The sequence below is a fragment of the Sinocyclocheilus rhinocerous genome, unplaced genomic scaffold, assembly GCF_001515625.1.
Source record: "Sinocyclocheilus rhinocerous isolate Xijiao unplaced genomic scaffold, SAMN03320098_v1.1 scaffold1374, whole genome shotgun sequence".
Classification (NCBI taxonomy): Eukaryota; Metazoa; Chordata; class Actinopteri; order Cypriniformes; family Cyprinidae; genus Sinocyclocheilus; species Sinocyclocheilus rhinocerous.
In genome coordinates, this window is record NW_015643932.1 from 376508 (window position 1) to 398172 (window position 21665).

Here is a 21665-nt window from a genome sequence, read left to right on the forward strand (position 1 = left end):
TCTGAACTCTTCATATATATATATATATATATATATATATATATATATATATAAAGGTTTTTTAAGAAAATAAAATTATTACAAATGTATTTAATTATAACTATTAATATCATTTACAGGCATCCATACATTCATGTTGGCGATAAAGGCGGTTCGCTCTTCTCAGCCAAACCAGTCCAATGAATAGCACCACAGGCCACATAATCTCCATAAAGAGCCGCGTCTGGGGTGAAAATGCAGGAAATACATTAGAAATGCTCAAGATGGCAGTAAACAGATCCTGTTTGTTAACAGGTATACTATAAACCCCTTGATTTTGTACCCAGCTAGTCACATGAAGCCGTTTGAGTCCTTGAACAAAATCTTAACCTATATTCATTGTATGACTGGAATTTACTTTTACTCAATGAAATGTAGCAATTTTCTAGATTTCCTATGCATATCATGAGGAAACAAGCTGAACTTTTCACCTTCTGCCTCTTGCGGACAGTCCAGTTTTTCCAGAGGAGCAGCCGCACCTGGCTGTTGGTTCCCATGACCGCTGCTCTTCACCCCCACAGGGGGTCACTTACAAGTGCCCTACCTGGCCAAAACAACCACAGACCAAACCCTCACGCACAGTTCATCTCAAACATTCCTGCACAAAATGCCTTGCATTCCTCTCCCTTACATTTCCATATGAAAGTGACTTGGACCCTGATGTCATTGTGTTCCTACTATCACTTCCTCTGGACCACCTCCTCAACGCTGCCCTCAAGATCAAAGGAGACGCGGTCTCGTGCAAACCACCATCCATGCATTGTTCACACTGAAAAATAAATCTCGGGCTGGGTATTATGGGGGCCAGGCTTGACCAGAGTCGATCTGCCTCAGGTTGGGGGTCTGATTACTCGCAGGGGCCTGGGATGACAAATATATACATCACAAAGGGTCCGTACAGAGAGCTGAGAAACCCAAACATGCAGTCTGATGCTGAACAAACGGGCACTTGAGAACCGGCCAAGATTCTCTCAGTCTCAAACAGAGACATTCAAGTCCACCAACAAAGTCTATTTACATGCATAGAAAGCAGATGAATTTTTGTCTCTGCGACGAAGTCAGTCTGCTTATCATTCACGACTTAATTAGACAATCACAAAAAAGGCTGCTTCGGGTCAGCGACCACTCTGAGATCTCAGAGGCTTACTGTAAACAGTGCTAATTAATATTGCAATTTTGGGAAATACAGATAATGAGACAATTATTATTTTCATATAATATATAATAAAAATTTAATTTGTTTTTGCCTTAATAAATTACTACTATTTTGTATAAATAAATTAAAATTTAATTAAAACGTATTAAATTAAATTAAAACATTGAATTATATTAAAACATTAAAAAATGAAATAAAAAAACAAAAAATTAAAATCAATCAATATTCGTTTTGCTAAAGATCATTTAACAGTGTTATTAAATAATTTTATATTTAATTAAAACTTAAAATCACACAAAAAAGAAATAAGAAAAAATAAAATAAAATTAATATGAATCATATTTCTTTTTTCCCCTCAAGAACTGTTATTTTTATTGAAAAACATACAGAATTAGAATCTTTAACCACAAAATAAATTTATAATATATTTTTATATTTATAAATATATTAAATTTTTATATAAATTAAATAAATATATTATTAATATACATTTTCTGATTCTGTTAATAAAAAGTTTAAAACTAACAGCATTGTCCTATTTACAGCAGAAATATCAGAAGAAATGTCTTATGCCTTCAAATATTTTGTTGGACAATTGGGGCCTTCAAGTCAAAAAGGTTGAGAACCACTGTTAAATGCTGACAAAGATAATCGTTATGTAAAATAGGGTGAAATGAACTTGCACAATTAAATATCCAATATATTAACTAATACTGATAAATAAAATCTCCCACATTTTAACTAGAAAAACAGCCCCCTGTTTTCTAGTTAAAATGGTTAAAAAGAACTCATCAAGAATTTTTGGAAAATAAATTACAAATATGTTGTGCTTTTATTGACAAGAATGTAAGTGGACTTAATAGGGAAAATTGATTTTTCTGGTTCTAATAATTATAAACCAGCATAGGTCACCTGTTCAGGGCGGATCTGTGAACGGACCAGCTGATCTACCACAGATTCTGTGAGAGGAACATCTCTGAGCAGGTATGAAGTGAGAGTTTCATCGTCCTTCAAAATATCCTCTACTTCACACCTCGACCTGCAGATGAAATGAACAAAATGTGTGAACAGGATGCCAGAGCGAAGAATTTCAATAAGATGACACTTAAGAGATGCTCAGCTGGAAGGATTTCAGCAGCATGACAATCATTCAGATGAGATGAACAGATAGACAACAGCTCTGGTATTCCAGGCATCCATGGCCTGCTGAAATTTGGCCAAGATATCGCTTATTTTTAAAAGAGGAGAGAGATTCTGGTGGGAATCAGTGCCAGGAACCTAAAGGAGCCAGAGACTCTTTCACACGACACAAAAACAAAGTCATTTTTCTCAAGGTTCACGGAGCTATTAGCACTTTGAACGCAATCTGCTGCACGTAGGACTGAGCTTAAGACAGTTTCTTCTGTCAGGAACCAAAGGTTTTCACCATAATGCTCTGGACAATCCTACATGCAGTCAATCACCGGAGGACAATCAATCACATTCTACTGATGGCCACAGGCGTTTGTTTTTTTAGCAAGGACAGGCCCATTAGGGCTGTCTGCATAGGAATGTCGGATTCAAACCCAGACAACTTCTATTTGTGTGTCCCATCAAGAGGTAAACAAATGGAAGTGCTTTCTCTAAAAATAATAGTATGGAAGGAGCATAAGCTTCTTAGCATTCCCCATGAAAGGACCTCTTCAAGGCAGATTGAACATGTGATGTAATCTGAGAGCGTGGTGTAAACAGTGAAGGAACGGCTGGGAAACTGAGGTGATGTGAGGTTTGCTGACCCGCGATCAGTTCGGGATTGGTCCAGAGGGTGTCCATGAAGTTGCTCATGGACACGAGTTCCCACCATAATCGTCCCAACTGCAGAAACTCGGTATCTTCGAACAGGAGCTCCTGTGCGTCCACCCAAAACCGAGCCAGTCTGAACAGAGAGGGGTGAGCGTATGTATTAGAGCGATGGAGGACTAGTTCATATGCACTGTTTGTACATGCAAATCAACTCACATTGAGTTGTTGTAGTTGGACACCAGGCCTGGAGACTCTCCACGGGTTGGGTGCTGGAAACAGGGGTTGTTGGCATTGCAGAAGATCCCTTGGATCCATGGAAGGATGCCAGTGGAGGGCATGGCTTTGTTTGGGAAGTGACCTGAGGTGGAGAAAACTGGTTATTATTGCCAACAAAGGAGCATATGCATCACAAACATCAGCCAACATCAGTGGGAACTTGCTGCTCTTTGAATATGACATTGGAAATGTTGTGTATAAGTAATGACTTATATAATGACTTTAAAAATACAATTATTATAAATGTATTTAACAATATTAAATTATAATATTATATATATATATATATATATATATATATAAATGATATGTTAGATGCAGTGCAATGTCGCTGCTCTTCACCCCCACAGGGGGTCACTTACAAGTGCCCTACCTGGCCAAAACAACCACAGACCAAACCCTCACGCACAGTTCATCTCAAACATTCCTGCATGGTTGTATATCTGATTATTTTAAGATATGTTTGAGTCAAATGCACCGGTGGTCTAATCCCAACATAAGAATAATACACATAAGACCTCATGCAAGACTTCATACATACTGTTCCAAAGCAGTTTTACAGAAAATAGTGCCTCACAAACCCCAGTGAGCAACCCGACGGCAATAGGGCAAATATAAACCTATAGCCATGTAGGATGAGGTAGCAACCAAATCAGTTTCTGATTTCTATCCCTCAGAAAGGTGCAAAATAAACACATAGACTAAGAAATAGTTAAAAGTGTATCTGGACAGATCATAAGACCAATCATGAGACATAATGAGACAAGTAATGAATTGTGTGGGCTGTCAATACGGTTCACCATATTAGAGACAAACACAGTTCTCTTACGTAACAGGCCTGAATGCTCCTTTCTTTAACACCCAATCACCATTCATTCGGAAACGGCTAAAAGACACATGTAAAACATAATTAAACAGGAAGAACTCACCTCAGGAGAAGAACGGTCTTTTACGCTTACATCTGCTGAAGCTCGAGGCCGTTTTACTCGACCGACTGTAGGTTTGCCACAGACACAAAGCAGGTTTCTAATCTGATTGATTTAAGCTCCTTTCACCAGTGAAAGAGCCAGTGCTCTGAGCCCAATCTATGCTTCATTGGACCTGTGACCTAACTAACAGCCAATTGGAGGCGAATATGAAGTCTTATAAATTCAATCTCATTCATTAGTGGCGAATATACTATATATATTGGAGACCGGGGCAAGTTGTCACAAGTTAAGTCAAAGTATGAAAGGCTACCAAAAAGAAAGAAAGAAAAGGGCTATTTTTACAGACATTGCCAAGGAAAAAAGAAATTTCCTTTTGTGACAACATGCCTCAATGTCCGCCACACATAACAATATTAGACGATTCATTTATGCAAAAACTCTCAAAACATTACAATGCATATCTGGCCATAGTTTAGTACTAGCATTTTTTTTCTTTTAATGAACATATATGTTCTCAGAATTAGGTACCTTTAACATTACAATGCATTTGCATAAAATATTATATACAATTATAAAAAATTTATATAAAATGCTATTTATCTCAAGATGTGTTATATCAGGATGCACTATGATAATAAATGAGGCATAAACAACCAATAATAAGTTATGCTAATCATATTTAAACAATTGTGTGTATCAATAATCATATTTGTCATTCACAAATATTTTAATATGTGATGTAGTAGGGAATATAGGTCAAATTTAGGAATAGGGCTTCAAAAATGCCTTTTTTTTGCACATAATGGGGGTAGCACAATCTGAGAAACAGATCAAGACAATTTCAAGTAAAAACATGGAATCAAATATGACATCAGCTGTGGTTTTAATAAGTTACAAGTGTGTATTCTCACATGTACCTGTTTTTACACTTGAAGGAAGGTAAGACATTAAAAATTATTTTAAAGGTATCAGTTTCTATCATCACATCAAATACATGGGTGCCATTTACAAAAGACACTGATTGAGTCTTAAACTGGACTAAAATATGGTTTAGGCCAGCTAATTTGTGCTGGACAACCAGTCAGTGGACTCTCATTAATGAAGGCACTTGCTTTGGCTTGACTTGCTTGTTTTGGGTATATTGACATTTCAGTTGTTGTTGATATGAACCATTAAAAATAATAATAAAAAAGAAAGAAAAAAAACCTTTGGGCAAACTGTTACAATATTATATGAACACTAAATACAGTAGGCTATGTGGGCCAAAATGCATTTCTGAAAACTCTCTATTAACAGACTAAAAACAATAATATAAAAATGTCTGTATAAAAAAAGAAAGAAACAAGACAAAAATAAAATATACCTTTGTACATCTGTCTGTTGTTCTTGAATAACAAAATTAACACTGCATGTAGTTCAACAAAAAACATATGGTTCCAAAGTCTAATAAGTGCATTTTATGATTATTATAAAGTGACGATACTCAACTGTAACAGCTTGGTCAATTTGGTTTTGGAGTAAAACATAAAAACACAGAAATACACAGAATATATATTTATATATTTTCTAAACAAAAAAAATCCATATACAGTGTAAATGAAATTGCACACTGACAGTGACGTTCTGGAGTTATAATGCAAAAACGGGTTGTTTTGACCTTGCATTGGTGCACAAGTAATGTGATAAAGTAAAAAACATTAAGTGCATACTATGTAAATTCTTGTCCAAGGGGTTTGTTTGATTATTACAAACTGCAGATGAGGAATATATTAATATATAGATATATAGATATATATATATATATATATATATATATATATATATATATATATATATCACGTCCTTGGATCTCTTCACAGTTATGGGAACATATTTCCACATATACAAAACGGGGTTGTCGCTAAAATTCACGGGTCAGAGACACAGGCTCCCTGGACCCAATACGTATCCCCTCGTCCCGGGATGACGTTCCCGGTTGTTCCCCATTCACCGAATCGTACTCAAACAAAATGAGCCTCCCTGTGTTCGAGATCCTGCATACGGCGTGATCTGAGTCTCTGGTATACAGGTTTGGTCTCATTTTGTCCGAGCTCCTCTGGACTGGAGCTGGGAGACTGGGGGAGCGGAAGTGGGTCCGTATTGTGGGCATCTGGCGATGGTTCTGGATCCAAATCTGGCTCAGGCTCATCAACCGAGACTTCCACCCCAAACCCTTCCTCCTCATTGTCGTCGTCGTCATCCTCCTCTTCTTCCTCAGTGCTGTTTGCGGTTGCTCTAATAGTCTTAAGCTCAACCTCTGTTAATGATTTGGTTCGGCTACCTGGAGGTTTGTAGAACGTTCCAGGAGGAGGCTGCAGAGTTCTGGGAGGCCTGAAGGCTGTGGGAACAGGGCAGTATTCGCTAACGTTTCCTTCCCTACGCAAAGTCCGCCCAGGCCTCACAGCAATGGTGTAAGATCTGTTAGAAAGAACAGTGTTGGGGGTTTTGGTGTGTTCTGAGAAAGACAAAGACGTGAGAGGAGTAGTATGAACGTTGGCGTCGTTGGTCCCGGAATCAGCAACGGTCACAACAGTCTTCGGAGTGATGTCTTGATGCTTATATTGCTTGTCCCACGTCCGCCGTAGCGTCTGTGTATCGATGTACGATTTCCTGTAATGGTTTCCCGCTCTGGACTTGGGCTTCTCCTCTTCGGACACCTCCTCGATGACGGGATCTCGACCGTGGTTGTCATCCTGCTCTACGGCGTTCTTCACGTTACATTCGTCCACCTTGGCGAGGTTGAGGATCCGCTCGGCTGGCATGCTGATTGGTCGAGAGGTCAGCTTGGGTCTCGGAGGCCGTAGCTGAACTCTGGTGACGTGGTTACGCCGGCTGAGACCAGGCGAGTTTGGCATTTCAGGAACGCTTGACGATAGGAGCTTGTTGATGTCCACTGTATCGCAAACTGCATGTAAAGAGAAAAGTTGAAGTTTGGTTGTTTGATAAATCACTGTATGGGTTTTTTAGCCAAGAAAAACAACACTGACCTGCAGCGAAGTCTTTGTCAGACCTTATCTTCCCTTCTTTCACCTCATCAATCAGGTGTGTAGAAGGTATTACGGAGGAGTGTCTTTTATACATCTTAGCTTTTGGCTGTTGCTGCTTTGAGACAATGAAACAAAGGCAAAAATATGAATTACTGTTCCTTTATTAGATAGCTTTTTATTGGTAGACTTCCAAGATTTCGTTTGATTTTTTCTGCTGGAAAAACCAGTTGGTGTGGACTTGGTTTTCATTAGGCATGGTGGATAAGACTGGACCACAAAGAACCCAACTATTACTGGTCAAAGGTGGTCCTAACCAGTCCTAACTAGCTTGATCAAGATGGTCCAACCAGGAAACAAACAAACATCTTGACCAGGTAATGACAAGGTTGTGGACCAGTTTGAAACCTATCAAAGCTGGTTTTAAGGACTTTCCAGTAGGAGAGCAAGTTATAAAGTATATTTATTAATTATTTATATTCAAAAAACTATATTTTCACCTATTATCATCATAAACATCAACAAACAGCCTCACCTCTTTAATGTCCACCAGGGACTTTGAATGTCGGCTAAGCTGCTGCTCCTTCTCCTGTGGGGTGAAGCGTGATTTGATGGGGAGTGGAGAGCTCTCTGCTACAGGTGAGGAAGGTGGAACAGGACTCAGAGGAGTGTCGAAGATCATCTCATAATGGCGGATCAAAAGCTCCACGATCAGGGCCTGGTAGGGGTAGTCCACCAGAGAGGACAGGGAGACCTCTGCATCTGCCTGTCGGGGCTTGATCAGTGTGGGACCAAAGATGATGCCTAGATTACTGGCAGTCATCTTGTTCTCATCTGCCCTTTCTGTTACCCTATAAAAAAAAAACATGATTACAAACTGTGTTTTCTGATGCCGTTAGCATTGATATTCTTATTAAAACACAGTATTTAATAGTTAACAGTGTTTGCTTAGAATAAATGCACAAATAACATGATAGATTTCCATATTTGTGTTTGTTCGTGTCTGTGTGGGAGTCAAACACCTGTGCAAGTGCTGAATAAGGAACTGCAGGGTTTTGTAGTGGGCTGAAGGAAGCTGACGCAGCAGATCTTTAATCTTGAAGAGGACCCGGTTGAGCTCTACGCTGATCTGCAGGCTGTCGGAGGTGGGACTTCCTCTTGATGCCTCTACCTCATCAACAATGATACTCTGACTCTCTTTAGCGAATCCGATGAAGTCATTATAGTATCGGAAAAGAATCAGGGGCTCTGGGAGCTAAGGGGTATAAAATTATAATTTTTATTATTAAAAAAATATGCAAAAATTGTTACTTTATTTTATAAATAAATCATTTTTATAAAAAAAAAAAAAAAAACTACAAAATAGCAGGGCTACTAATCAAAAATAAATTAGGGCTGTCAAATCAATTAATCGCATCCTAAATAAAAGATTGAGTTTATATAACATATGTGTGTACATACATGTTAAATTTAAGAAATATAACCTGTATGTGTGTGTGTATTTATATATACATATAAATATATACAGTACACACACATATATTATGTAAACACAAACTTTTATGTTGAATGTGATTAATCGCGATTAATCACGGTTAATCACGATTAGTTGGTTTGACAGCCCTAAAATCAATAAATAAATACAATAAAAGGGCTAATAATCAACTTTTTAAAAAATGTTTCTTAAATAATTCAATTGAATAATTGCTAATAATAATTATTAAATTAGAAGCATTAAAAAAAATAGGTTTGACAGACACCTGTCGTAGGTAGAGTTTGAGGACGTTGCTGATATCGTGAGGGTAGAGATCTGAAAGCTCCACCAGGTCTTTGCCATTCTCGAAGGCCTGACAAAGCTTCTCCACCCGAGATTTGGCACCGTTAACACGGTAAATTCCCTTTTTAAAAAACAACAAAACATCTCCTTTCAGTCTTGCTCAGCATTTACAGTTCATATCCTCCAGGAAACACATAAGACATAAAGAGGAAGTACACACCTTGATGTTCAGAGCCCTGTTTTCGATCTCTGAGGTGCATTTTTTGATGATGAAGGGGATTCCATCAGGGCTGTTCTTGGCTGCCTGAGCAAAGTCGATAGCAAACAGATGCAGTTTTCCCTGTAGCTTTTTATGCCCACACTGGATGGCAAGAGTCTCCAAACACTTCTTATGACAAGCAAGAGAACACTGAAAACGACATGGATGAAGATTAGATTACATAAGTAAATCCCCATGAATTATATTTCGCCTTTAAGGCATGAAATGGCATTTGCAGCAAAAACATGAAAAAGCATGATCTTACAAATAATAATGTCATTGTGTGTGTAAGGACTTACTTCCTCGCATTCAGCACCGTGAAATACCACAAGACTGTCACACTCCCTGCACTTCGATGGTGCACGGAGCTTCCTCAGCTTGTGTGTCTGCGCCGCTTTAGACATCTGCGTGTTGCGGAAGGGTCCAGGAGAGCTGGCTGCCTCTGTTATCATTTCACTCAGACCTGAAAAAACAACGTTTAGAGGTTTTTTTTTTGCTCCGTTCATTAGGATATTTCAAAAGGATTTTGAAAAATGTTTCCAGCAACTATTCTAGCGGACTGTCAGCATGCTTGGACGACATTCTGTGCATTCTGTACAATATGTATGCAATGTCAAACAGCCAGAGAGCATGTTTGGAAGTGTTATTCAATGTACAAAACTTCACCATTATCTGAAGGAGATGGTGGTTCTCTCTCATCCAGATCATCTGCTGAAGACATGGTGCCTGTGGATGGGGTTCTGGGAAGCCTTCTCTTAAAATCACCTGGATGTATTAATAAATGTAAATGTACCTAAATGAATTAATTTCTTTGAAAAAGTCTTACTGACTTGCTTTTGAATGGTAATGCATTTGAGAGTAAACATGAATAGAATGTTACTGTAAGCACTCGATGACTTTCTGGGTAATTATGCACCAGAAAGCGTGACTGGTTGGTTTACCATAACTATGTTACACACACTTGTGACACAAGACCTGTCGATCATGTGTGTTTTTTGCCTCAAGCAAAAAGAGATTCATAAGAGTAAGAGTGAGTGTTGCTGTACCTGGGCTTGCCGTAGGGGAGTCCATAGAGCGAGATTCACTGCTTCCTCCAGCGCTCTCAGAGTCACTGCACATGCCTCCACCCTGACTGCTGGTCCTCCAGACCCGGAATGGACCCTGGATCCTCAGAGCTATTGAACACGACATAACATTCAGAAACTTTTATCTGAATACACAAGTTCTGCTTTAATGTATACTGTATGTTTATCCATCATTGTGTTTTACTATGTAACATGGTACATACATGACTGATTCATGAACAAATGACTCTTATGACGCAGTTCATTTCTAGTGAATCATAACCATATAGTGTACCAGTTTACAGTGATGCCTGAAACAAATGACTCTTATGAACAGGTTCTTTTTACAGAAGTCAAAGCAGTAATAGGCAGATTCCCAAAACAAATGACTCTTATGAACTGGTTCTTTTGTATTGAATCATAAATATATAGTTTACCTGATTCCTGAAACAAATGAGCCTTTTTTTAGTGAATCATAACTAAATAGTGTACCAGTGTACAGTGATGCCTGAAACAAATTACTCTTACAAACAGGTTCTTTTTACAGAAGGCCTCAAAGCAGCATTACTGTAATAGGCATATTCCCAAAACAAATTATTTTTATGAACTGGTCCCTTTTAGTGAATCATAAACATATAATGTACCAGTGTACAGAGATTCCTGAAACAAATGACTCGTATGAACAGGTTCTTTTTACAGAAGACCTCAAAGCAGCTTTACAGTAATAGGTAGATTCCCAAAACAAAATACTCTTCTGAACCGCGGTTCCTTTTAGTAAATAATAACCATATAATGTACCAGTTTAGCCCAAACAAATGACACTTAGGAACTGGATCTTTTAATTAAAAAGTTTTAGTTAAAGTTACTATGTTTGATTTAGTTTGAAAGAGTGCACTGTAAAAGTTACACAATTAGCGGATAGAGAATTTGCTTCATGTGTACTGTATGCAAAATGGACATTATAACTGAAAAACCCAAATGAATTGAACAAAATCTAATTTAAATCAGAATTCAATTGAATCTAGACCCGGCAAGTCAAAAATAAATTGTATCATTACTGAATCAGTATTGATACCCAGCCCTAACAATAAATAGGACGATAAGTTGATTCAGGAAATAGGAAATGAGAGTCAAGAACATCTTCACAGATGATCAGTTGAGTGCTGTATGTGTATATGCCGCCCACTTCCTCTGCCCTTTCTTCTTCCACATTCTCGTAAACCTTAATTAGAAGTCTTAAAACACTAATGTGTCCAATTGATCTCTGCTAAAAGCAGGTCTGACAGGCGTATCTCAGAGCGGAGGTTTGATCAGTCATCAGTGAAAAGAACTAACTTTTTCATGGAAGAGATAAACGAGGGCGCATCCTGAGGGACTGATTCACTTTTAGCATTCCAGGGAAGTCAGCCAAACCCCGCAGTGATGCAGCCTCACTGGATCTCACTGCGCTTTTAAGGACCATTTGTTCACTAGTAAAGAGCTTGTTTGATGCGCTACCTTGAATATCTGTACTGCTGTTCGAGCGTCCGTCTGTCATCTTTCCGGTGCGTGCTTGGACGTGACTCTCCACCTCGTCAGCGCTCAGGAAGTCTCCAGGTGTGAGAGACACCTGGGACAAGTGAACTTGGGTTGAGTGACCACTATTCATCACTCGCTTTGAGAGGGGCAACCTGCATGAACAAAGTATTTCAGAAGACCAGTTAGAACCAGTTTAGACTAGTTTGGACAGCTTATATACCCCAAACCTGATATGAGAAAGAACATCGCTATATTGACTGTGGCCATTAAAATTCTTCATCAATGTTGGAATGCTTAAAAAATATTTAAAATATGGTAAGACTTCAGATTAGGGAACACATTCACTATTAACTAACAGTTTTACTGTTTACTGCCAATAATAAACAGCCAATATGCTAGTAATATTATGTTTATAAGCAACTAGTTAACAGTGAATATGGGTTCCCTAATCTAAAGTGTTGCCAAAATATATATATTTCTTTCAGAAAATATATATCAATCACTGTTATTTTAGTATTATTTATATACTTTTATAGAATGCATTAATATTTATTAGATTTTATTTTATTTATTTTCAGTTTTCATTTTAATTTTAGTCTAGGTTTTAGTCATTTTTTTTACATGCTTTTTTTCTATTTAACTACAATTTTTTACATTTCTTTTATTATTCTTTAGGTTTAGCATTTTCATCTAATATTTATATTTTATTTCATTTCAGCCTTATTTGAAATAACAAAAATTCTTAACAATATTAATATGTTAAATACTTTATACTACTTGATAAAATTATATCACATATTATAATGTATATAATGGAATGATTATAATAGTTTTAGTTAACAATAACACCAGTGATATATATATATATATATATATGATATACATTTTCTTTTGAAGTATCTTGTATCTTTAATGCAATGCAAAAACATTACCTGTTAGATATTATAACAACATTCAAGATGTATTTGCAAGATGTACTGCTTATGAGATGTCTGCATACAAATTACACTTGTCCACAGGCATCTTAACTAATGTTTGCTGTAGGTTGCTTTTTAAAGACATTTAACTGTCTTTTTTTGTGTGTGTGTGTGTGTGTGTGTGTGTGTGTGTGTTTGAGAGAGAGACTGATGAATTTTAGAAATAACAAAAATTCTTAACAATATTAATATGTTAAATACTTTATACTACTTGATAAAATTATATCACATATTATAATGTATATAATGGAATGATTATAATAGTTTTAGTTAACAATAACACCAGTGATATATATATATATATATATATATGATATACATTTTCTTTTGAAGTATCTTGTATCTTTAATGCAATGCAAAAACATTACCTGTTAGATATTATAACAACATTCAAGATGTATTTGCAAGATGTACTGCTTATGAGATGTCTGCATACAAATTACACTTGTCCACAGGCATCTTAACTAATGTTTGCTGTAGGTTGCTTTTTAAAGACATTTAACTGTCTTTTTTTGTGTGTGTGTGTGTGTGTGTGTGTGTGTGTGTGTTTAAGAGAGAGACTGATGAAATTCAGTTTTCACCACCTTCCAGGCATTTTCGGTAAAACTTCTTAACAGTTTGAAACAAAAGGCCTTCAACTGAATCACTCACCAAACCACAAATTAAAAAGAACCTTGTGGGTATTTTGACTGGACTGCTTTTGAGTTTCGTTTCAGGAGTAAGAGGTGTGTTTTTAAAGAGGTTGTTCTGAAATATGGTCCCCAATGCAACACAGGATATCAACAACTCGGATTCGTGTGCCAGAATGAGTGTGTGTGGACACGAGATCTGATGAATAGAAACAACTAGAAACATTCCTCCCTTCACTCCTGTCCCGTTCCCTGTATCCCTCTCTGCCCTGACCACAGCCATTTCCTCAGGAAGACCTGAGGGCGACCACACAATTGTGTGACATTCTCACCAACACAATTCATTTTCTCTCTCTCTTTCTCCATCACTCAGTGACTTAAAAGTCAAAGATCTGGAAAAAAAACATGCAGGCTGTTGCCAGTTTTGAGAAGCAGAACTTGGCATAGTGATTCCAAAACATAGATTTTCCTGGATACTCATCTTGGTGGGAATGTCCTGAGCTAGGAAAAAGTTACAGATAGTGATATAAACCTACCCAGTGTTCTGTGTCCCAGAGATGTCAAAGGAGAACGATTCCACCCTGGTACTGTCAGAGGGAAGACTCTTCACAAATTCAGTGTAACAGAGACCTGGTTCGTACAGTTTAGCATTCTCGCATAGCGACTGGTAATTCACAGGCAGGGAAACCACCTGCGCCTGCTGCATCTGAAACCAGTTCACCGTCACCTGCGAACAAGAAAATAAACATTATTATCAAATCAGACCTCTGACACAAACACTTCATCCTAACCGCACAAAATATTAGCTTTAAGTAATTCTGTTTTCAAAGGAACAGTTTAAAAGATATGTTATTTATTGCTTGACCATTGTGCCATTCCTGGTTCATACAATGTGAAATATAATCTGTAGCCTGAGGTCACTTTGTTAAAGTGAGGTCAACCAATAACAGCTCAGGGGTGCCTGTTTTGTCTGAATGACCAGTAATAAGTTAGATTTGATCTAACTGTGTGTGCGTGTACGTTATTACTCACTGCTTTCAGGGTCAGGTCGCACTGAAACACAAGCTCTCGTATCGGAGTAAGAATCTCGCTCTTGGTGTTGGCCAGGTCCACTCTCTTCACCCCGACATCTGTAATGCACTGCTTATAATGTTCTTGGGCTTCCTCTGCCTACAGATACAAACACTTTTATATTTAGACCAGGATACTTCCTGTTCCCCTCAATTCTGGATCTTTTTGTCATAAAACAACATAATATTTACAGCAGACTTGGGAAAAGTGCATTTGAAACTAGTTTGTTGTTTAGCCAAAAGAGACTAATTTATAGTTAAATTATAGTCGTGATTAAAGTAGCATAGTTTAGGAAAAGTAGTAGCTATACTAAATACAAATTTGATAATAAAAAAAATGGCAGTACTTAATATTATATGTAATATTTATTACATAATTAATGTTTTTAATTATATGATCAACCATTTTTATAATACGTTTTTAAAAAATAGAGCTGTATTTAATAACACGAAAGAAAAAGGATCTTAATATTAACATAAGGTGAAAACATAAATGAGATTCAGCATTGTTATTGTTAACTAAAACATTTGTAAACTGTTAAATTAAAAAGCTGAAAAAATATATATATATTATTATTAATATATTATATGCAAAACATAAACTTAAAAAACAAAAAGTGCTGGCAACTAACTGAAATGCAATTTATTTAATTTAATTAAAACATTTAAGTTGCAGTACTAAATTATTAAACTGAAATAAAAACTAAAGCTATACAGAAATAAACTAATAAAAAAACTAATAAAAATGACAAAAGCATAGCAAAATTACTATAATTAAAATACATTAAATGTACAACTTATACAAAAACTCCCTAATTCAGATAAATGAATCAAACTTATAGGTAAAGCAGACCTACAAAAAAGTAAAAGCAAAATTACTATAATTAAAATACATTAAATGTACAACTTATAAAAAAAAATCCCTAATTCACATAAATGAATCAAACTTATAGGTAAAGCAAAGCTACAAAAAAGTTAAAGCAATCAGTAAATAATTTGGAAGCAACTCTAAAAATGGTTTATTTCAGTTTAAATGATTCACTCACTAAAATGAACTGGACTTCCCAATGATACAACGTGGCACACTACACCACTATTTGATGAAAAAATGGCTTGTAAGTGGAAGAGTTAAGCTATTTTCAGAACAGCCAAGACACTTTTACACTTCTGAAGCATAAATTCAGTTGCATCATACTTTTATCAAGTTACTCCCTAACACGTATTTAGATATGTATGACAGTAAAGTGTGCAATACAGCATCGATCCATTTTGCAATCATCAAGTCTTGAATAAAGCAACGGTTGTGTTAAGGAATGGGGTGTGTGTTGCATCTGTGTCTGACCTTCTGCAGAGCCTCCTCCTCCAGTTTGCGTCTCTTCTCCAGCTGTTTTCCTCCCGCCATTCCGATCTGTTCCTCCTCCACTCGACTGGTGGAGCAGCGGGCTTTCTCGTACTCTTCCTGCCTCTGTGCCTGCAGAAGCCGGGCCTTCTTCAGCGCACTGTCTGCATCATGCTGGAAATACACATTATAAACACATCCACATGATTAGCCAATCATAACAGCAGTTTTTTAACAGGGAAATCCTAAAAGAAACAGTAACAAAAACAGTCTGTTTAATGTAAGGAAAACATTAAGCTAAAACCATAAAATGAAATATTCGTTACCTGAATTATAACAAAATATGAAAAAATTTAAACTTATGTCACACATAAACATCTGCAAATCCATAACACAGCACATTTATATAATTATCAAATCATACAAACACACACTAGAGAAAGTACATACTCGATGCCCATTCAGAGGCACTAGAACACAAACAATCACACAACCTTAAACTTTGTTTGTTCCCTTCTCGGCAATAATAAGTCATGCTTTGGTGCTAAATGGCTGCTTATAAATACCTCACACAAACAACAGAATGAAGTCTCTGCAATTGAATCTGATGTAATTACTGCTAACACGGAGTCCCTATTAGATCAGCAGAGAAATTTGAACAACAAACAGCCTGACAGCTCAGCCAGCTCGGTTTTCAGAAGAGACCTTTCGGTGAACAACGTATTTTGCAAATACTGCTTTTGACAGACTGCATTAAAATCTACCCACCATTTTCTTCTGCTCTCTCTGCCATTGTTCCTTCACCTCCTTCCTCAACTTATCCAGCTCATTCTTTCGAGCTTGCAGAGGCTAGAAAGCAAACACGGAAAGCAAATACACTTTTAAAGAAGTAGTACATTTCCTATTAATCAGTTACACAATGAACGCTGAAGATTAGAATCAAAACATGGAATAGTGGCCGTACCTGCATGAATTTGTTGGCCTGTAGAGCAGCTGTGGTTTGCATGATCAACTGGCTGTATTCGATATCATTCTTGAAGGCAGAAATGTAAATATCCCGGAATGGCATGTGCTCCTGAAATAAACCACATGGCATTGAATAAACAGATAAGAAGCTTTGATAGCACCATCATTTATTTAGCAATGAATTTTATAGCCTGAGAATGGAAATGTGTAGGTTGCATTGTACTTTTATGAAGTGCATGTCATAGCAGAAATATCAACCTGTTGAGACGCCAGCGCCTTTGCAGATTCAGCCATCTTGGCGTAGCTCTTTGCACACTCAATGTCTTGGAATAAAAGCGAAGGATACGACTAAGATGGAGTCGTGGATTGTCAGGGCAATTATACAGTCATCCAACCAACAAAAGTATTTAATATTTTAAGTTGTTACACTCAGTAAATTATGAATGGATATAACTTTTTGTGTAAAATACATTTCAGCAATTTGTCTACGTTTTATTTGCTATTACTGAATTGTATTTTATACAGTGGTTACTTTTTATTGGCTGAAAGAACTTCTAATGGCTATCTGGGGTCTGGGGCCAATAAGATTTTTTAAAAGAAATTAAAACTTTTATTCAGCATGGATGCATGGAAGCATGTTGAAGGACAACTAAATGCAACTCCCTCAACAAGCTCTACTCACCCATATTAAGCCGTTTGTCCACCCAAGCCAGGACTTCCTTGGTGTATTTTGACCAGGCTTTGGCATAGAGCAGCGCCGACTCCACCCCGCTGTCACTGCGGAGCAAAGCTCCGTCCATCTCCTCCACCCGCGCGGGCGGAGAGGGACCTGCAAAGAGGACAGACACACAGCCAAACACATCAGTATGGGTGAGCGGCAGGGGCTGGCAAATGGATCCCAGCAAGCCCACCCCAGACATGAGTGTTTTTACACCAAGGGCAGGGTGCTTGCGTATGTGTGAGTGTGTGTATGAATGACAGAAGTGTTTACTGACCTTGGAGCTGTATTAGAGTGGATTGGCATTAAGCAGCCCTGCCAGGATTTAAAGTGACAGCGAATGTGTGAGTCGAGAGCTTATTCACACATGCAGAGAACGATCAGTGAAATCTGATCTGAGAACAGCTGTTTGATATGTGTATCTACGTGGGTGTGATCTGTATAAAAAGTGCTGCTAAATTCAAACCTTTGCCAGTGTTTTGTTTTTTTTTCCGTAATGTGACATTTTCCCAATTGAAACAGGATATTGAATGAGGGGAAAAAAAATCAACTTAATTTTATCCATCAGATATCAATTGGATCATGAAAAGTGGGCTGGACAGGAGGAGTTGAAGAAAGCTTGGTAATGTCAGATGAAAAAGAACTTTGTTTTAGAGGCAGAGAAATAATAAAATAAAATAAAATAAATAAAAAATAAAAAATAAAAAAATAAAAAAAATAGTTTCAAAGGCAGGTGATTGATAGATAGATAGATAGATAGATAGATAGATAGAATAAGGATGTAAAAAAAATTCCATTTGGATTTCATGTTGATTTTAAAGGACATCATTTAAACGTATTTTAAAGTAACTTGTGTATAAATTCTTAATAAAGTAAAACGACTCTCACCTGGAGGGTCATCTTTTTCCGGTCCACATCCGCTGGACTCCACTGTCAGATTTTCAAAAGACTAAAATAAAAGACACAGGAGACAATAAAAAGACAGCCGAACGAACAAACAATCCAAGACAGAAAAGGAAACACGTTTATCTTCCATATCTGCATTATCTGAGAGCACTCAGTCAAATGACAATGCCAAAATGTCACTGGCTTTTTCCATGAGATATATCACAGGGGTGGTCCAAACAGGAAGAGCGCTCTTCTCCAAAACAGACCTTGTTTCTAATTTTCTTTACTGAGCTTTGCACTCTTTGACCCCCATCTCTACAGCGCATAAAGAGGCCACAGCCTTCAGATTCTGACGTGGATTTCAACCACCTGTTTATCGGACTGCTTTAAAGTGTATGATGAGGAGGAAATAGCGGGAAATCTCACCCTGCTCCTGCAGGCCTGAGGGAGCCCCGAGGCTGAGCCGTTCTCTACATCTCCCATAAGGAAGTCAGACACTCTGAGGAAGACAAGACAAAAACTTACTCAGCATTAAAACAACACATACGCAGCAAAACAGCTCTGTTCCAAAATTTATTGCGATACTCTGCTAACTTCTGCTCACATAGGTAGCTGCCTTCTAATGAAGTTTCTAATGAAGAATAATTCTTCTAATGAAGAATCCTAACAGTCATGGAACCTTGTAAGTGAGTGATTTGTAACATTCTTCATAAGCAGCAGCTTAATACAATTAGCATGTAGCTAAGCTAACACTGCAATATTCTTACTCTTCAATACAGACCTACTAAAAATATTCTGAAAAAAACAGCAGAGATGCATTTTATAATAGTCAAGCTACTATTAACTTGAGTGCTGTGTTTTAAAATGCTTTGTTATGCACAAGACGCTGCAAAAGACGCAAGCACAACAGTTAAGTATACCTGTCCAGTGCAGAAAAACTATGGAAAACCAAAAACATGCACTGTGAACAGAACTAACCATCATGAAACCTCACAAATATGTTATGGAATTTGGATTTGGAATACTTTACATACACAGCGACTCAAAGATATAGCGATAAAATTAGCACAGAACTTAATTCTAACAGGGTTTGCTGTTAGCATGTTGCTAAGCTAACAGTGCAGTGCTTCTATTAGCATAAAAATACATGGTATACAAAAATATTCTGTACAATAATCCATTTTATTTGACCCTGAATTATTTTTAGGAATCTTTTCAGTGCTTAATGAAATAATAGGTAACATTAATAATCACTTTGCAAACAATGCAATGCTCTCTTGGAATTTTTTTTTTAAACAAGTTATCTTGGAGGTAGTGTCATTAAGTTTCCATTTGAAACAGCTTTTGTCTATGATGCATTAAAATGCTGAAGTTCACCAGGGTTTGGAACAAAGCTAATGACTCACACACCATCATGCACAGTCCTGACGTCAAAAACAACAAGCAACACCTAAACCACATTGAGTCTATGTTATCTTATAAAACAGACATGAGCTGAACACACATTCAGCTTGCTGACTCAGGGAGGTCGCTATCCTGTGTGCAGATGTTTCAGATGTTTTTTTTTTTAAATGACTAATCAGATTATTTTTCATGACAAAGCAATTAATTTACAGTAACATAATGAAACAACCGTGCCGCACTTACACATTGCCAAATGTGAAGGCCAATGTATCTATGGAAGTGTAGATCTCGGAGAATAGTGTCTGCTTATTGTCTTCATTCACTTCCTTGAAGTTCACACCTGTAAAGATGAGAGAAGATAAGGAAAAAATGTTTGATATGAAAATATTAAAATACATTTTCTTGCTTATTACATGGTTACTAAAACAAATAAATATACACTGATTATATAATGTATTGATTGTATTATGTAAAATCTCTCTATGCGTGTAGCTACTATTTATTACAGATGCTGTCATTCTTTTCCAGGCACTTTCTACATAAAAATATATAAATCAAATTCTACTCAAAGACTGGTAGTAACATTACAGCTCAGTCTGCAATCTAAAGAAAACTTGGCTTCCTGAGTCTAAACACTGGACTGGTAAAGATGGGGAGGAACTAAACAGCAGTGTAAATAAGCTACAATCAGCTCCAATAATAAACACTGTGAAAATAAACAAGTAGCAGACCTCGCCAAAACCACTGACGCCATTCCCATTTCAACACCCTCCCCCCTCGACTCCAAATCCACCCCAACACACCCTCCAAAAGTAGGAGAACAAAGATTTATGAAGAGAAAGAAGGCCAGTAGATGTCCAGGTACCTCATTCCAGCAGATTTCACCTGTTATTTACCTAGTTTCCCTTTCTATCTGGTCACCACTGGTTTAAACTCGACTAACTAACCACTGAATCATTACAGTCTCAGTTTGGCGTTCTGGTCCCAATCAACTGAAAAGCTTCAGGAACTTTCAAAAACCCTTAATAAAATCATAGTGTGGCTAAAAATCAAATAAAGAACCTCCCTTTAAAGACACAGTTCCTTGAAGCGAACACTTACCGACCACCACACTTCCCATCCAGTTAGCACACACCAAACGGCCAGGAAAAGACAGATGAAAAGTCAAGATCTAATAGTTTCCGGGAAACTTTTTAGGGTCTTTCCTCAAAATACTCCAACAAACTTTGCTTGAAGACAATCCTGGACTAAATGGAAAAACCAAGACAGTCAGGTTGACCTTCTTGGCCGTTTGAGATCTTCCAAAAACGTTTTTAGTTTCCCAAGCGTACGTGATGCGGATCAGAAGCTCCTTCTACCACCGTTTATGAAGTTATGTCTGGTCCTCACGTCCTCTCGTCCCTCCACATACCCCTCCCCAACAGGACATCCTGAAGCTCGCAAGAACACAATGGCAGCCCTCACCGTCCACACACAATCCAAACGTGGAAGTTACATCATCAAGCAAAAATGGCATTGTTTTTTCGCGTTTTTCCCCCTTCTCTCTGGGAAATCAGGCACCAGTGAGGCTTGCTAATCAATTTTGCCTCTAAATCTAGAGGGAGGAACTGATAAAACATGGATGAAACCAAACATTGAGCCCCTGGATGTTTCCCACAGAAGATACCAGACCTATCTGTTCAGATAAGGATGACACTGACACGTCCTCACATTAGAGGTGGTTAAAATGCACCTAACTGGTTGTGAAGAAGAATTCGATGGATTCGTCTCTGTAGGCTCTGGGAAGTAGGAGAGCAGCACTTAGTCAAAAGGTCCCAATGAAGGGGGTTTGGAGCTTCCCTGAGGGATGTA

The 21665-nt window shown here is 37.4% G+C and overlaps 1 protein-coding gene and 1 pseudogene across 3 annotated transcripts in view; both read right to left on the bottom strand.

Annotated features, from left to right (window-relative positions):
* Positions 1-3332, bottom strand: part of LOC107757708 (retinal-specific ATP-binding cassette transporter-like) — a 40461-nt pseudogene extending 37129 nt beyond the window's left edge.
* A 2644-nt stretch (positions 3333-5976) lies between these two features.
* Positions 5977-21665, bottom strand: part of LOC107757709 (rho GTPase-activating protein 29-like) — a 42150-nt gene continuing 26461 nt past the window's right edge. The window contains exons 4-23 of one of the 3 annotated variants that reach the window (XM_016575263.1): positions 20058-20154; positions 18837-18909; positions 18411-18471; positions 17487-17633; positions 17063-17127; positions 16803-16913; positions 16607-16687; positions 15842-16012; positions 14462-14599; positions 13966-14156; positions 11803-11975; positions 10288-10416; positions 9908-10006; positions 9541-9704; positions 9203-9391; positions 8966-9103; positions 8228-8460; positions 7741-8056; positions 7209-7320; positions 5977-7126 (exon numbers count right to left, since the gene is read on the bottom strand). In XM_016575263.1, coding sequence (XP_016430749.1) covers positions 6183-7126; positions 7209-7320; positions 7741-8056; positions 8228-8460; positions 8966-9103; positions 9203-9391; positions 9541-9704; positions 9908-10006; positions 10288-10416; positions 11803-11975; positions 13966-14156; positions 14462-14599; positions 15842-16012; positions 16607-16687; positions 16803-16913; positions 17063-17127; positions 17487-17633; positions 18411-18471; positions 18837-18909; positions 20058-20154 — 3632 coding nt within the window. In that variant the 3' untranslated portion in view covers positions 5977-6182. Of the gene's footprint in view, positions 7127-7208; positions 7324-7740; positions 8057-8227; positions 8461-8965; positions 9104-9202; positions 9392-9540; positions 9705-9907; positions 10007-10287; positions 10417-11802; positions 11976-13965; positions 14157-14461; positions 14600-15841; positions 16013-16606; positions 16688-16802; positions 16914-17062; positions 17128-17486; positions 17634-17799; positions 18173-18410; positions 18472-18836; positions 18910-20057; positions 20155-21665 lie in introns of those variants that run through there. The other 2 variants (XM_016575262.1, XM_016575265.1) reach the window with 2 other exon arrangements.